General features: G+C 44.8%; 2 protein-coding genes across 2 annotated transcripts in view; both read right to left on the bottom strand.

The window, feature by feature from the left end:
• The window catches only part of LOC114661759 (nicotinate-nucleotide pyrophosphorylase [carboxylating]-like), a 188100-nt gene that overhangs the window by 48652 nt on the left and 120941 nt on the right, over nt 1–18507 (bottom strand). The gene's annotated exons all lie outside the window — the stretch shown is intronic.
• On the bottom strand, nt 907–17932 carry LOC114661764 (uncharacterized). Its single transcript, XM_028814954.2, has 2 exons — nt 15750–17932; nt 907–997 (listed from the first exon to the last, which is right to left on the bottom strand). Exon 1 carries the CDS (start codon nt 17811–17813, stop codon nt 15759–15761), a length of 2055 nt encoding a protein of 684 aa, XP_028670787.1. The 5' UTR covers nt 17814–17932; the 3' UTR covers nt 907–997; nt 15750–15758.

Genomic DNA, 18507 nt, shown 5'->3' with positions numbered 1-18507 from the left:
TGGCAGGACCCTGGAGGAAAACCTGCAAGAAGCCAGTGCCTTGGGAGAAGACCACAAGACAACGAGCCCAAGCGTCAAGCCAAAGCTATGCAGGAATGGCTTCAAAACAACAAGGTGAATGTCCTGGAGTGGTCAGGTCAGCGTCCAGACCTCAATCCAACGAAGAATCTGTGGCTGGACTTGTCAAAGGCTGCTCACTTACAGCCAACCATGACATCCAACAGAGGCTGAAGAGTTTGGCAAAGAAAAAATGGCCGAGCCAATCGAGAGAGAGACCTGAACACACAGACTTCAAGGGCGTCATGGCTGCCATCGACTAGATACGTGCGTGATTGGTGGCGAGTACCAACGCATTCAATGACCTCGTGTTTTATATTTCTCATTAATTTAGACCACTTTACAGAGATCTGCTTTCACGTTTGACTTTACAAACCCGTTTTTGGTCAAAAAAGCCAAAATTAAATCCTCTGTGAGTCAATAACATGAAAATGTGAGAACTTCCAAGGTGGCGAATATTTTTTGGAGATGCTGCAACTGCTTTGTTAACATCAAGAGCGACAATGCAAAGGGCAACCCGAGACGGATAGCCTGCAGAGTTTGTGTGACGGACGTGCGAGACGACAACAGCACAGACCGAACGTCGGACACCCAGAAGGCACCAGTGACAAGGAGACGGACAGGGGATGTCCCGCTTTGTGTGTGTGACAGTGGTGCGGGTCGGCTCCTGCTCCCCTTCCTTTCTGGTCAAACAGAGAAGCAAAGTGCATTTACACAATCCCGCACCTACAGGGGGCGCAATGATTTATTTAAAACCAGCCCTGCACCACATGGTGCACATTAGCCATTGTATGTGATCACCAGCGCATGATCAGCACCCCCCCGGTATTATCAAGAACACATCAGACATCCAAAACATGATTTATTTAGAACTGTGACACACTCTTGTGCCTCGGGAATGTCAAGCTGGTCCTCGTTCTTCACTTCAAAGAATAAAAACCTGGGAAGAGATAAAAGTACCATTAGCACACATCCGCCATTTTCATACTTGCACAGATCTGACACGTTTCATTATATTTTGGCTGCTTTAAAGTAACAAGAAATAAAAATCCTCGACATGATACTAAACGCTTGGTTTCCTGCATACGCGATTTAACGTTTTCTCACTGGGTGCTCCACTCTCTGCATTGTTTTATACACGGCAGCCACGACTTCGGCTGACAGTACAGCGGAAAAAAGGATTTGACACCACGTCCTTTATTCCCTTGATACGGTTTTCTTATCTTTAACCAAAAAAAAACCTCAAATAACCCGAACAGCACTGTGGTGAAGAAGTAAGTGTGCCCATCCGTTACGCTTTAATTTAGTCTGCTAACTTGAAAAAGGGGGTCCCTCCCAGGGCCGTCTTAACAGCTTCCTGGGCTCCCAGGGCAGAGTAGAGCACTGGGCCCCCTGTTTTGATAGCAAAACAGAAACACAACATGGGCATCAGAAAAAACGTGGGCCCCGGGCAGCGTGCCCATGCGTTATGACGGCCCCGGTCCCTCCTTATATTTACTGGCGACCAAACGACGACGCATGTGCTCCCTGATAACAAGAACATTTATTTCTAGAGTACACAAGTAAACCCGCAATTCGCCAGCGAATCGGAAATCCTAGAATGGCAATCAGCTTCTGTTCTGTCCGATATGTGGATGGATGACATATCATGGAGGGCAGGAGCGTCTGGGGAAATGTCATTTAATCTAATAAGCACATCTGTACTAAAGCGGTTTCGTTTTGTGGAGACGTGAGTCTGTTGCCATCGCTGACACCGACTACTTGAACAGGTTGTGTTGTTTGGGGGCCACCTACTGACTCTGGGAAGCCGCTGCGTCTGACTGTGGGGCGAGCGCCACAGCGCAATATGCTCCTCGGTGGGAAACCGCTGCGTGAAGACATATCATGGAAGGTATATGCGGTGGTGTGGGCGGTCGCGTCCGGGCGGCTGTACAACCTGGCGTGCAGGTGTAGTTCACAGGTCGTAGTGTCGTTTCTGTGTTTTCTTTGGTTTGAGCCGTGACTCCTTTTGCAAGCACGTTGTAGGCGCGCGCGTTGTCACAGCATGGACCTATGGGGATTCCGTCCATACTGTAATATAACCTTCGAATACTCTCGTTTCTTTTTTTGCTCTGTGGCGGGTGGCAGTGCACGTGCGCCTCGATGTGCCCAGCGCCCATATCCATTATCCTACAAATGGTGCAGCTCAATGTGCTTTACAAGATGAGGAAAGAAAAGTCTGCGTGAAACAAAAATAAGATTAGGCAACACTAAATAACAAAGAATAAAGTAAGATCAGAGGGCAGAAAAACAACAAGATCTGCAGGGGTCCCAAGGCCAAGAGACCACCTAGCCCCCACTGGCCAAACATACATGGTGATAACAGCTCATTCCTCGGTTGTCATACCAATCCTGCCACAACGGAAAACGGGCACCGTTACGGGGCACATCAGGTGTATAACTAAAGGTACTGAAGTGCATTAACTTATATAAAAGTAATAAATAATAAAACCCAAAAACTCGAACTCACAGGCAAACAAGAGTATAAAACTCCCACCATTGAGAGAATTCAGACCCCTGTCTGGTTTGGGACCCGATAGTGCTGTGTTTCTCAACAATTTGGTGTCATGGCCCACCCCATGGGAGAGGAGGCTGGCAAATGTCAGAGCAGGAAGGAGCCCCGACTTGATAATTGAAGCGGGATCAGCTAAGCACATCTAGCAGTATTCCTGGAGTGGCAATGCACAGCGACACGCCACCATTACACAAAACAGAAATCACGATGCACATGGGCCACCGTACTGACAAGATGATACTGCTTCTACGTGCATATAGTGTGTGTCACACACGTGTCCACAGGAGGGAGCGGAATGGACCAAATGAAGGTAATTCCTCGCCAGGCCAGGGGGTGGCGGTGTGCACTAAATCTTCCTCTGTTGTCTCTGCAGACCAAATACGGGAAATTCTGCCCTGACGGCGCCACTTCTGAACATCACTTCTGGGTCCGGACCTAAATGACGTCACTTAAAATGACAGACTACTCAAACGTACCTCACTCTTGGACTCCAATCTATGCACTTCAGAGATACAGGTGGCTGCCCCAACCTTTTTGTGTGTGTCGATTCTGATTATTTCACACGTTGTCACATGGGGGGGGGCAGTTCACGGGCTCAGATAGTGTTATTCGTCAGCCAGACAGGGGGGTCACCACTTCTAACCTGATCTTCGCTCCTCTTATTTCATCTGCAGTTCAGCCAAAGGCCCCGCCTCCCAATGACATCAGCACCGGTCCACCCACCGTTGGCATCACTGCCGGCAAACCCTGATGACATCATTTCCTGGTATCCAGAATCCACCTCCCTGCCACATCATTTCCTGTTCCAGCCCCCCCCGACTCCACCTCTTCCTCCTACCCACCATATTTACAGAGCAGACTCACCCTGGTAGTTCAGCTTTTCTTTTGCTGATTTTTCACTGCACGGGGTGGCCATCTCCAAACCTTTTTCTGTCTGTTGCCTAATTTTTTTCTCACTACTCACAAAGTGGGAAGCCACTTTGACCAACCAGATGTGTAGCATCCACCTGGATGATGTGACGGCAGCCATTTTTGCGCCCGTACACTCACCACATGTGAGCTATTAGGTAGAGAAGTGGTGAGAGAGACAGTTAGAGACAGGGGCTGATTAGGGGGGCAAGAATGACCAGGCCATGGTAGGCAAGTTAGCCTGCACATCGGGGTACACCTTACTACTCTTAACGAAGGATACTCAGGGATCTTTAATGACCAGAGAGAGTCAGGACCTCGGTTTTACATCTCACCCGAAGGATGGCACCATTTTAACAGCACGCTAGACTGGGTGGTGTGATATAGCGGGTACACGGCTCTAAACAGATGGGCAGTTTTTAAATAACTGCGGCTTAAGGAGGTGGTAGCATGGCAGGAGCGGTTCCCGGGCTCAATGCAAGTGCGGGTTGTTTCCGCATGGAAGTGCACAGTTATGTGATCGCCCGTGTCTGTAATTGATGCCGGGAGCTGCTAATCGCCACACCTGTGCCACATCCCAATTATAAAGAGGAGAAGCACAAGTGCAGAAGGGGAGGAAAAAAAAGAGAAGGAAAGAGGGAGCGGAGGTTAGAGAGCCCCAGAAGGAGTGTGTGGCCGATGCTCGAGGAGGCAGATGGAAGTAGTCGCTCAAGAGCTGGAGTGACCAAGAAGGTTGATGGCTCGCCATGGAAGGCAGCGGGAGGCCGAGCCCCAGTGTGAGTGCCCTGGCCAATGGGGGGGGGGGGGGGGGGGGGGGGGGGTAGGGTAACCGAGTCTCAGCCTGGCGAGTGAGCCGTATGTAGCCAACCGGACCAGGAAGTGGTCAGCTGCAGCTCCCCGTTGCAAAGCCCATTGGGATAAGCAGGGGAGCCGCCAGTTAGAAAGAAGAAGGCACCGAGTGTTTGGAAAAGGAAATGCCTGTTAATATGAACCTCGTTTTAAAAGAATTTATTTATTATGGATTTTAACCTCCACTCGTCACTTCATTTATGGAACTTTGAAGCACTGCACTCTGGACACTCTTTGGTTTGTTTTGTAATAAAAGCACAAGCACTTTTACACCATCCCCTTGCTCCCAGTATGATTTGTCCTCCTCTGCCAGCTCATCCAGTTACACTACCGACGGTGTTGGGTTCAAGAGACTCCGAAAAGAGAAGAGGCAGCATGGAGCAGGACCTGCCATGTCACAGGGGGCACTGGGATCCACATTCAGACCACAGGGTGTATGCGCCCCCTGCTGGCCTCACCAACACCTCATCTAGCAGCAACCTAAGCTCTTCCTGGCTGGTCTCTGGGGCTGGGGCCTTCATTCAGGTGGTCTCTCAGGGTCCCAGCATGCTTAGCTTCATTCAGGTGGTCTCTCGGGGTCCCAGCATGCTTAGCTTCATTCAGGTGGTCTCTCGGGGTCCCAGCATGCTTAGCTTCATTCAGGTGGTCTCTCAGGGTCCCAGCATGCTTAGCATCGTTCAGGAGGTTGCCCTGTTCTGAGCTACAGGTGGGTGGTGTGGCTGCTGGCTAAAATGTAAACTCATAAATTCCAATCTGAAATACAGTTAGGTCCATAACTATTTGGACAGAGACAATTTTTTTTTCTCATTTTGGTTTTGTACATGACCACAATGAATTTGAAATGAAACAACTCCGATGCAGTTGAAGTGCAGACTTTCAGCTTTAATTCAGTGGGGTGAACAAAACGATTGCATAAAAATGTGAGGCAACTAAAGCATTTTTATAACACAATCCCTTCTTCATTTCAGGGGCTCAAAAGTAATTGGACAATTGACACAAAGGCTATTTCATGGGCAGGTGTGATCAAGTCCGTCGTTATGTCCTTATCAATTAAGCAGATAAAAGGCCTGGAGTTGATTTGAGGTGTGGTGCTTGCATGTGGAAGATTTTGCTGTGAACAGACAACATGCGGTCAAAGGAGATCTCCATGCAGGTGAAAGAAGCCATCCTTAAGCTGCAAAAACAGAAAAAACCCATCTGAGAAATTGCTCCAATATTACGAGTGGCAAAATCTACAGTTTGGTCCATCCTGAGAAAGAAAGCAAGCACTGGTGAACTCAGCAACACAAAAAGACCTGGACGTCCACGGAAGACAACAGTGGTGGATGATCGCAGAATCATTTCCATGGTAAAGAGAAACCCCTTCACAACAGCCAACCAAGTGAACAACACTCTCCAGGGGGTAGGCGGGCGTATCGATATCCAAGTCTACCATAAAGAGAAGACTGCATGAAAGTAAATACAGAGGGTGCACTGCAAGGTGCAAGCCACTCATAAGCCTCAAGAATAGAAAGGTGAGATTGGACTTTGCTGCTAAAGAACATCTAAAAAAAACCAGCACAGTTCTGGAAAAACATTCTTTGGACAGATGAAACCAAGATCAACCTCTACTAGAATGATGGCAAGAAAAAAGTATGGAGAAGGTGTGGAACAGCTCATTATTCAAAGCATAGCACATCATCTGTAAAACACGGTGGAGGGAGGCAGTGTGATGGCTGCCAGTGGCACTGGGACACTAGTGTTTATTGATGATGTGACACAGGACAGAAGCAGCCGAATGAATTCTGAGGTGTTCAGAGACATACTGTCTGCTCAAATCCAGCTAAATACAGCAGTCAAATTGATTCATGATACAGATGGACAATGACCAAAACATACAGCCAAAGCAACCCAGGAGTTTATTAAAGCAAAGAAGTGGAAAATTCTTGAATGGCCAAGTCAGTCACCTGGGGCCTCATGTATAAACGGTGCGTACGCACAGAAATGTTGCGTACGAACCTTTCCACGCTCAAATCGCGATGTATAAAACCTAAACTTGGCGTAAAGCCACGCACATTTCCACGGTAACTCATTCCTTGGCGTACGCAATTTATCCGCCCGGTTTTGCAGACTGGCGGCACCCAGCGTCAAAGCAGTGCTACTGTTCCTGTGTGATCACTCTTTCTTTCTTAAATCCACATTCCTGGCGTGGCTTTATAAATACACTGAAATTAACTGCATATTGTTTATTAGTGTAATGCATCTGATTGTAATTAACCTGTAGCAATATAATGGTCCAGGGAATAGCCATAGTATTCCAAATACCATAACTGCTTTAGCGTTGTAACTCTCACTGCATGTTCTTTCAGCCGCTCCCGTTAGGTGTTGCCACAGCAGATCATCTTTTTCCACATTACTCTCACTGCACCACTCAGAGTATTTATATCACTGTATCTGAGTGGGAAATCACAGCAGCAGCTGATTGGAAAGAGAATTATCGGTACACAGCATGAAGCAGATGCTGCCTGAGCCACAGCAAACGCTTTAGTCCCTGTACGGACTTCGCGGTTTAGAAACAGTTTCATCCCAAGAACTCTAAACACTAAATCAGTCCATCAACTGCTCCTTATATAATTGTTTACTTATAAGTACAATCACCTCACTGTAAACTTGCACTACAGTTATAATATTGCACAACCTGCGCCACTTTATAAAGCGCGTATTTACATGTGATGACGGTATTCATTTCTAAGACGAAATGCAGCAAAACATGTTGATTATATTATACAGATAAAACTTTAACTTCATTTAAATAATCTGTATTGTTAATAATTAAACATGTGAGGACACGGTGCCGCAGCACTAGCTAGTTCAGTAATTGTTCCTGCCTTGCGCTGTATTATTGCTGGTGCTGACGCGACACTGGAAAGATAGACGGATATAATAATTAAACACGTACTACTAAGATATTTCAATGTTCCTTAAAAGTTTTGAAGAATCGAAGTTCTAAGCTTACAGATGGCTTCACGTCTATTACATAGCTTATTGTGTGGCGATTGAGTTTTTGGAGAAAGAAAAGTAAGGACAGGAATTGGAGGTTAGTACGTTTGAAAGAGACAGTACTTCTGTAATAAATTATTTCATCAAAGGTCACGCATGGCGCAGCAAGCCTCTTGCGTGAGACATGAACAAGCACTGCGCCACCGTGTTCCCATGTTTAATAACATGCTTTCATTCCTATCATCATGAAAAAGATATCACGTATACATCTCAGTATTTTAATTATTCAGAGAGCTGTAATATCAAGAATGTAATGGAGTATGTGTCCTGTCGGAGAAAGAGAAAGCCCGTTTAAAAAGCAGGTAGTGATTCATACACATAGAGCACATAGAAGATCAAATACAGAACAAAGCATTTAACATGCCACTTTAGTTACAATAGGATTTGAGAAACTAGTAAACGATTTTAAGATGAAGTTTAAGATGTTCTACTTTAATGGCAAAATAAACTACGTGATTAAAGTGGAAATTTCGAGATTAAAGTTGACATTTCGTGCTTTTTTCCCCACTGTGTGCCTTTTTTTTTTGTCTGTACCCTAATAAGCTTTCATATGACACTCAGACGGTGGGCTACGACTCGCTTTTTCACGGCGACTTTGATATGTGATTTCTTTTTTATTTCGGGCACTGTGCGACTTTGTGAAGTTGAGCCTTCGAGTTTCTCCGACACTCTGTCACTCGATCAGCTTTCTTTTGTTGATTATACCACTGTTTAAACCAACAAATAGTACGTTTTTCCTTTGCCTCCACTTGGTATTCGCTGAAATTCTTATATTTTCTCCCGTGCTTTTCCCATTGTCTTTTCACAGAAGGCTATTTATATTGATTTGCATATTCAAAGAGGCGTAATTCTGGGAGGAGTTGGGGCGGGACAGAAGGCGCGTGCACGTGCGTTACTTTTCATGCAAATCGGGATTTATGTAGTAGAAGAACATGAAAGTATGCGTGCGCACAGATTCCTGCATCTGGATTTTTCTGTGCGTACGCACAATCCCGCTTTTGTGCTTACGCCATGTTATAGTGTGAGTTCTACGCACGGCGTTATACATGAGGCCCCTGATGTTAACCCAATTGAGCAGGCATTTCACTTGTTGAAGACTAAACTTCAGACAGAAAGGCCCACAAACAAACAGCAACTGAAAGCCGCTGCAGTAAAGGCCTGGCAGAGCATTAAAAAGGAGGAAACCCAACATCTGGTGATGTCCACGAGTTCAAGACTTCAGGCTGTCATTGCCAGCAAAGGGTTTTCAACCAAGTATTAGAAATGAACATTTGATTTCCAGTTATTTAATTTGTCCAATTACTTTTGAGCCCCTCAAATGAAGGGATTGTGTTCACAAAATGCTTTAGTCTCTGAAGCAGAAAGCACTTAAGTAAACTACAGAAAATGGAGAAGATGACATCACCACTAAACGTAAGTTCTATCTGCGCTCTGCCCGTTGAGGGCACGTTTATATGTTGTGTGTCCTGCAGCATGTACAGTTCAGGTTTTCCGGCCGACATTGTAGACAGCTTCACCTGCCAAAAGTGTTTAGTTAATTTAGAGTTGGTCGGGAAAATACGCGAATTGGAGGACCGCATTAGGAATCTGATAGCGATTAGGCAAACCGAAAATTGGATCGACTCGGTTTTGTTTAGACAATTCGGCTACTTCTGATTCGGCTTCAGTCTCTCCTGTAGTCAGTGCACGGCCAAAGTCAGCAGCACCAATTCAGCCACAGGGCGAGTGGGTAACAGTAAGACGGGGGTCTAAGAATCCAAAATATAGTCCCCCGGCACCCAGGTCACCAATTCGGACCCAGAACAGATTCTCAGCACTCCGCAGCGCGCCTGTGGAAACTGAGAATAAGAAAGTGCTCGTAATTGGCGATTCCATAGTGCGGAATGTTAGAATTCCAAACTATGTTAAACCAGCAGTTCATGTTAAGTGCCTCGCAGGGGCCAAGATTTCTGGCATAGAGGCCGCATTGGACCGTGTCGCCGACGATGAAGTATCTACCTTATTGCTGCATGTCGGCACTAATGATATTTATTCACAGCAATCTGAGGTATTAAAGAGGAACTTCATCTCTCTTTGCATCAAAGCTAAAAGAAAATGTCGGAATTTAGTTGTATCTGGCCCCTTACCAAGATTATATAGAGGGGATGTGATTTATAGCAGATTGCATTCCCTTCACTGCTGGCTAGAAACCTGGTGTGCAAACAAAAGCATAGCGTTTGTGAACAATTGGGATGATTTTTGGGAAAGGCCTGGATTTTTCAGAAGAGATGGTCTTCATCCTAACTGGAGGGGATCTTATGTATTATCCCAAAATATGGCAGCAAAACTGCCTGGTTGACTGATTAGAGCACCATCCAGGCCGCAGTCATGTGATCTTAAATCACAGGCTGTTGTTTATCCCACCTGTTACTTTCCTGAAGCTGTTACCCATAATCCTTGTCTTGGGGCATCCAGTAAATTTAGTCTTGATACAAACCTTAAATTAATTGATAACCAAAAAATAAGGTGTATAATTAGACCAAGGGATAAAACCAGACCCTCCACCAGGGGCATCTGTAATAGAAATTTACTTCAAATTAAAACAAAAAGTATACCAGCAGTTCAGAAAGAAGCCTGCAGTTTTAAATGCTGCTTATTGAACATTCACTCTCTTGGCACTAAAGCTGTTTTGGTAAATGATATTATATTAAGTACAAAATCTGATCTGTGTCTTCTCACCGAAACCTGGCTTAGTAAATGTGACACTGTACCCCTAGCTGAGGCGTCACCAGATGGATACTCGTTCCTTCATAAGTCTAGAGATTCAGGTCGAGGAGGGGGCCTTGGAATAATTCATTGTAACAAAATGCAAATCACTTCTAAAAATTTAGGCAACTTTACATCCTTTGAAGCATTCATCTTAAATATTAAAACAGATTCCAACACAATTATAGTGCTAGTCTATAGACCACCAGGGCCGTATTCATTGTTCATGACTGAATTTAGCAACCTTTTATCTGACTGGGCTATAAATTATGATCACGTAGTACTGATGGGAGATTTTAATGTACACATTGATGTGGAAACTGACACTTTTAGCAAATGTTTTACTTATTTGTTAAATTCAGTAGGATTTTGTCAGAATGTCAAAGGTCCAACTCATAATCATAACCACACATTAGATTTAATTATAACTTACAAAGTTGAAATTCTAAATTTAATTATTACTCCATTAAATGAAGTTATTTCTGATCACTACTTAATTACATTTGATTTGGTCCTGCCCTTGTCAACACACTCCCAGATTAAAACAAAGACAGTGCGGCATCTAGATTGTAATTCTGCTTCAAAATTTATAGATACTTTGAGTAAGTCGAGTGTAATTGTGGAAAACCATTTAGATCAGTTAACATCAAATGTAAACGTGGAAAACAATTTAGATGAGCTAACATCACATTATAATGTGACCTTGAGAGATGCTCTGGACACAGTGGCTCCCCTTAAAACAAAAGTGATCAAAGCACATAGAAACTCTCCCTGGTTTAATGAAAACACTCGAGCTCTTAAATTAGAGTGTCGAAAACTGGAACGCAGATGGAGAACAACAAAGCTACATGTCTTTCAAATTGCATGGACAGAGAGTGTTAATAAATATAAAAAAGCTCACTTTAAAGCTCGGTCAGAATATTACTCTACATTAATAGCTAGCAATAATAAAAATCCTCGGGCACTGTTTAGAACAGTGGCTAAATTAACAAATGGAAATTCAGATCAACAGTGCAAAATACCAACAGACATTAGCAGTACAGACTTTATTAACTTCTTCAATGAGAAAATTAAAAATATAAGATCCCAGATCTCTGCATCACAGTACAAACCAAATACTAGCTTAGCAGACCCTGTCTCACATTGCACTCAGCACTTTAGTAATTTTAATCCTGTAACTGAGCAGGAAGTCTTAAGTTTAATCTCTAAAATGAAGCCCACTACTTGTTCCCTAGATCCAGTGCCAACAAAACTAGTAAAAAGTGCAATGGATGTTCTTGCAGCGCCTATCCTAAACATTATCAATAGTTCATTATTGCATGGCACAGTACCTGATACACTAAAAGTGTCAGTCAATAAACCATTACTTAAAAAGTCAGACCTTGACCCACACATACTAAATAATTATAGGCCTATTTCAAATTTACCGTTTCTCTCTAAAATACTAGAAAAAGTAGTCGCCAGTCAGCTTCAGACACACCTTATGCATTACAATTTATTTGAGAAATTCCAGTCTGGTTTTCGCACTGGTCATAGTACAGAAACGGCACTAACACGGGTTGTAAATGACATTCTGATATCCTCTGATGAAGGAAACTCCACTGTAATTATGTTGTTGGACTTAAGTGCAGCATTTGACACCATTGACCATTCTATTTTACTGCACAGGCTAGAAAATGATGTTGGGCTTACAGGCACCGTGCTCGCTTGGTTTAGTTCTTACTTATCAAATCGATTCCAATATGTACAGAAATGTGCTGACAGTACTCCATCATTATACACAGAAGTTCAATATGGTGTCCCGCAGGGCTCAGTACTGGGACCTTCACTGTTTTCACTTTACATGCTTCCACTGGGATCTCTCATTAGGAAACATAATGTTAATTTTCACTCGTATGCAGATGACACCCAGTTATACCTTTCATTTAAATCAAATGAAGTTTCTCCAATGTTGTCTTTAATTAGTTGTGTTAGTGAATTAAAGGAGTGGATGAATAAGAACTACTTGTCTTTAAATACAGATAAAACAGAGATGTTAATTGTTGGAGGGAATGATGCTGATCACAATAATATTTTGTCATCATTTAACTCAATGGGAATCCCAGTCAATTTTACTGAATCAGCCCGCAATCTAGGAGTTATCTTTGACTCTAGCATGTCATTTAAAGCGCATATTACAAAGTTGTCCACAACATGCTTCTTCCATCTTAAAAATGTTAGGAAATTAAGGCGCTTTTTAAATAAACAGGATTCTGAGAAACTAATTCATGCATTTATCTCTAGTAGGATTGACTACTGCAATGCGGTGTTCACTGGATGTTCAAACTGTTCTTTATACAGCCTCCAGTTAATCCAAAATGTGGCTGCGAGAATTATTACAAGAACAAGAAAATACGAACACATAACTTCAGTTCTTAAATCCTTACACTGGCTCCCGATTAAGTTTAGGGCAGATTTCAAAATCCTTCTTTTAACATATAAAGCATTAAATGGTCGAGGTCCGGCTTACTTGTCTGAACTTATCATGACTTACAAACCAGAGCGCACATTAAGATCCCAAGATGCCGGTCTGCTTATGATTCCAAGGATTAATAAAATAACAATGGGGGGTCGAGCTTTTAGTTACAGGGCCCCTAAACTGTGGAATGGTCTGCCTGCTACTATAAGAGATGCCCCTTCGGTCTCAGCTTTTAAATCCCGGCTGAAGACTCACTACTTCAGTTTAGCACACCCTGACTAGAGCTGCTGATTAACTGTACAGACTGCATCTCTGTTGTTAGTCATTAGCACTTAAACATAAGTAACTTGACAGTTAGAATTGTATAATAACCCTCACTTATTCTCTTTTTGTTCTCGGTACTCAAATGTGGCACTTGGTGCCATGGCCCACCTGCCAAGTTGTTTTGCCTGCCTAAGGAAAAGTCATCCCAGATGGAGGATCGCAGGAATCATGGGAGAGAAGGGTCCTTTCATCGGATTGGCTGGCCCAGCACTGTTTCAGCTGTGGAATGGCCAAATGGGGGAGGCAGCTTGAAGGATGAGGTCTCCAGGACTCTACACAAATACAAATCTTATTATGGGATATATCATCTACTGTTAAATTCTGCTCTGTACTTCTAAAATTTATATATTTTTTTTTTATTTCTTACTATATTGAGAAATTGTTCTGTGTACTGTACTGTATTGTATTGTATTGACCCCCTTCTTTTGACACCCACTGCACGCCCAATCTACCTGGAAAGGGGTCTCTCTCTGAACTGCCTTTCCCAAGGTTTCTTCCATTTTTTCCCTATAAGGTTTTTTTGGGAGTTTTTCCTTGTCTTCTTAGAGAGTCAAGGCTGGGGGGCTGTCAAGAGGCAGGGCCTGTTAAAGCCCATTGCTGCACTTCCTGTGTGATTTTGGGCTATACAAAAATAAACTATTGTATTGTATTGTATTTAGTGGCCTCACATTTTTATGCAATCGTTTTGTTCACCCCACTGAATTAAAGCTGAAAGTCTGCACTTCAACTGCATCGGAGTTGTTTCATTTAAAATTCATTGTGGTAATGTACAGAACCAAAATGAGAAAAAAGTTGTCTCTGTCCAAATATTTACAGTATGGACCTAACTGTAGGAATGCGCGGCTGATCTTACAAAGCGAGAGATAAATACAGAATGACTTAGGGAAGACACACCACACTTAGGGGGCTTTTATGAAGTTCCCGTTTCAAATTAAATAAAGACTGAATGTTTGGTAAAGGACCCACGGATGCCTGACAGATGTCGATCTTAACATGTGTCGAAGAAGGCTGAGCGTCAGACCCGGCCAGGACACCTGGAGGGACTGAGAGGTGGTATATTTGTCCTCTGGGCCACAAGGGGCTATTGCAAATAAGAAAGGGCTCAGAGCCGATCCCTGATGTGATCCCACGTCCGTCACTCCTACCACAGACTCTCTTTTTCACTTCTCTTCCACAATTCCCATTACTCTGTACTGTTGATCCCAAGTATTTAAACTCCTCCACCTTCGCCAACTCTACTCTCCTCATCCTCACCATTCCACTGACCTCCCTCTCATTTACACACATGTATTCTGTCTTAGTGGTCCTACTGACCATCATTCCTCTCCTCTCTAGAGCAGATCTCCACCTCTCCAGGATCTCCTCGACCTGCAGATCACAATGTCATCAGCAAACATCACAGTCCACGGGGACTCCTGTCTAATCTCATCTGTCAGCCTGTCCATCACCATTGCAAATAAGAAAGGACTCAGAGCCAATCCCTGATGTGATCCCACCTCCATCACGCCTACCACAGAGAGGAGGACTCTATGCAAGCGGCCATCTATTATGGACACCACCATAATTCGGCAGAGAAGTGAGTGTGTTTAGTGGTAGGCTGCTATCACAGAACTGCAATACGGACAGATACAAGAGATCTTTCGTTCCTGGAGCCATTAGACTCTTTAACTCTTCCCGAGTTCCCTTAATTTCTTGCAATTTCTCTAAATGAAAGGCCAACACCTCTGATGATGATGCTCTGTCTCATCTCATTTCTTAATTGCCGTTATCACTCGAACATTGTCCAAGAGGGTGTAGTGATAGGGTTTCCTTTAAGACAGACGGACCGGAGGGTTTTTTAAGTAATCAACAGAAGTTGGGACACCTGCGCAAATTGGGTGCAAGGCTTCATCAACTTCGAAGGCTGCAGGACAGGACATCGGTAGATTGTAACCCGTTAGTGGTTCCCGGATGAGTCTCCGTTTGTAACATTCTGACATTTCCCCTTTTTTATTTCAGTTTTTGCTAACCCTAAACTTTAAATTCAAACCTCTGGCAGTTTACTGCTCACCCTTTTAGGTCATTCATTGCATTTCAACATCTGAAGAAGACCTGAGGTCTTGCAACACTTTGGACCGGTCGTGTATATTTGTGCGTTTTTTTATGTCTGCTGCTGCTGCAACCCTGCAATTTCCTTTAAAATCCAGAACGTTTCCATTTCTTATAAAGCTCCTACCTCTTACCGTTTTCATTCTCCTCGGGATAAGCCTTTATTTTTTTTTATTTACCGGGCTATTCAAAATGAAAGAGCAGATTTCAAAAATGTATTTCAAACAAGAACACATTCCACACATCACTGGATAGCTGGAGGTTCAAAGTGTGGTCCTGTGGTCCTTGAGGTTGCATGCACTCGACATGGTGCCACCACCTCATTTCCACTTGGAGGTCCGGCGTTACCTGAACGACACCATTCCAGGATGATGGATTGGAAGAGGTGGACAACAAGATCTTGCTCATCGTTTGTGGCCTTCTCAGGTCTCCAGACCTTACACCCCCTGCGATATTCATCTATGGGGGTACATTAAAGTAAGAATGTTTGTTCCATCTATGCCCGCTAGTCTTCGAGATTTGCAACATCAAAATTGAGGAATCTGTGAATTCAGTAAACTCATGGACTCGTGTGTGGCAAGAAATGGTCTATCGTTTTGATGTTTGTCGCGCTACACGTGGTGCTCATGTCGACTGCATGCAACCTCAAGGACCATAAGACCAAACTTTGAACTTTCAACTATCTAAGTGATGTGTGGAAGGCAGCAAAGCCAACAGCAAACTTACCGATTAAGGTCACTTCATGAAGAGGCAGGTGGCACAGCGGTCCTTCATGTGTGCAAACTGCTCTATGACCTTGCTGTCAAAATTCAGCAGTCCGTGGATGAATCCGTTTTCAATGGTGAGCATAGCCAAGGCGTTCAGCCTGTGCTGCCCCGTGGCATTCTGGGCAAACGTCTTGACCTTTTTCAGAGTGGAGAGGTTCCTGTCGGATTCCGAGTTGGTCATCGGCGTCGTGATGATAACTTTAAGAAGTGTCACCGTCTCGGACATGACATCCTGCAGGTTGTATTCGTGGACAGAATTCAACAGAGACAACATGGTGGTCCCCCTGATCAGTTCGACGTGCTGGTACAGCGAAGTCAGTTCCGTTTTCAGCTTCTCCTTATTCGCCACGGGCCACAGTCTGGCTGCAAATTCCAGCTCAACCACCGGAAACGAACTTGCAAACTTGGGGAAGAGCGTGCCGTCCACTAGCCGGGCGGCGATCAAGTGGTCACTCTCGGAGAACCTCTCGTCCACTTGGCTCAGCACGGCGTCGCATGCCTCCTGCATGGTGGCGGCCGCGTCGCTTTTTATTCTCTTACTCCCTTCGGTGCCCTCTTGGGCTATCAAGTCAGTTCTCTCCCTCAGAAGCCCCACGTTCTTCTTGAACGTCTGAATCGCAAGGCGGATGCCACTGGCGTTCATCTTCCGTTTCTGCAGCACCCCGTGTAGAAGGTCCACCTCCGGCATGAGTTCAGAGAAGAACTGGGAGAACTGCAAGAACTTGGGGTCCTGCAGATGCATGGCTAGAGCGTAAGCCTCGCTGATGGTGGCCTTGTCCCATCCCTCCTGCGTCCGAATGTTCTGCAGACACTCCTTGATCTCCTCGCGCCCTTTCCAAACCGAATTCGCCGTTTTGCTGATGAAGTTCAATCGGGCGGCTTGCCGCCTGGGGACGCGTCTGCTCAGCGCCTCGTTCAGGGCGGCCATTCTCTTGTAGGAGTTGGAGAAGAAGTTGGTGAAGGTGGACAGGTCCGCGAAAAACACCTTCAAGTCCGAGCTTCTGGCCGAGCAGACCTGCTGAAGCGTGGCGTTCAACGGATGCGCGTAGCAGTGGACGAAGTGCGCCAGGGGGTAGCGCTGCTTGACGCGCGCCTCGATGTCGCGGACGCTGCCGTACCTCCCCGCAGAGCCGTCGTACGTCTGCGCGATTAGCTTGTTGGTGATGTGCAGGGGGTCCAGAGATGCCATAATGGCGGTGGCCAGACCGTTAGCCGTTTTGTCCTTCACCTCGATGAATTCCCAAAACCTCTCGATCACGGTGTTGTTCACCATGTAGCGCAGGACGACGGCCATGTGCGAGTTGCAGGAGCCGTCCGTGCACTCGTCTGTCATCACCGCGACGAAAGGCGTGTGCAGTAACTGGCGGCCCACCTCGTCCCTGTAAACGCTGTACATGCAGTCCAAAAGTTCGTTCTGAATGGCGGCAGAAGAGATGCCACTGAAATAAGGCTCTGCCTCGTAATGTCTCCTAAGTCTGGAATCCCCCTCGCACATCGTCTCGAAAATGCATTTAAAAATGGCCGGGTTTAAAGAGCCGGCTGACCCGCATCTCCCACAAAGTTTCATACAAGAAATAATCCTGCCAAGAACATACCGGTTTTCTTCAGTCTGTCGGTTGTGCTCCTCGATGTCCCGTCCGTGCACGCGATCGAGCGCGGAGGACACATTCGTCTGCCCCAGTAAGCCCAGTCTGATGCTGTTATCCACATGCGAGGCGCAGCTCTCGTGCTTGGCCAGTCGCTCAGACAGGTGCTTTAAGTCCGTAAATCCCGTCGTCGTCCACACGGATTCCCCTTCAAAAAGAAGGCACGGAAAGCAGAACAAGGCTTTTTTGGAGATGCTGGCCGTTAGCCAGGATTTCCTATAAAACCACTCCGGGTTGAATGATCTCTTTTTCCCGTTTCCTTCTTGGATGATTACTAACTCATCAGGCTGGTGCGGTCCCAAATGTTTAATTTCCAGTTGTTGTTTAATCGGCAAAGTGCTGAATCGTACCGTAGATAAATAATCGACGTGATTCATGATGACGGGACTATCCCAACATACCACAGACTTGCCAAAATAACCATGCTTTACACTCTTTTTGCAGAAGACGAGGACGCGCACATTTTGCGTCACAGATTAAAACAAAACAACCGGGAGACTGCAAGCTCGTTCTACACATGCGCAGAAAGGCACGAGCGCGATCGCACCCAATAACATCCACTTGCGGAGCCACAGCGTCACCACTGTTGTAAACCCGGAAGTGATGTCTCCGTCGTTTCAGGACTGATTTCGTAAAATTACTTTTGGAAGGTTTCGGCAAAGCCCGGAAAGTAACGTCGGGTCAAAGACCCGTTCAGAAATTAAGCGATAAAAACGAGAAGGAAAAACGGTACATCAAAGCAAATAATACTTAGCCTTAGGGTTTCTGCCATCAAGTTGGGTCATACGTCAGACTAAACAATACGGATCGTTTCTGTGAAATACATACACTATTAACATTTACGTTGTGTTCGGGTCTATGGGAACCATTTAACATGTCGACAACATTTAAATCAATAAGATCTGTGTTAATTGAAAACAGTTTTTCGTTTACATTCATAAAACGAAATATTCAATATAATTACAATATTTGCACCACGTTAGAAGTTTAGTAAAACGTTAATAATAAAAGTGATTACATTTTTTAAAATGTACTATGCATGTGTGCAATATTGTTCTAAACCAATGTAGA

Source organism: Erpetoichthys calabaricus, chromosome 12, assembly GCF_900747795.2.
Source record: "Erpetoichthys calabaricus chromosome 12, fErpCal1.3, whole genome shotgun sequence".
Taxonomy (NCBI): domain Eukaryota; kingdom Metazoa; phylum Chordata; class Cladistia; order Polypteriformes; family Polypteridae; genus Erpetoichthys; species Erpetoichthys calabaricus.
The sequence above is the reverse complement of the archived record's forward strand: the minus strand, read 5'-3'. Positions and strand labels throughout refer to the sequence as shown.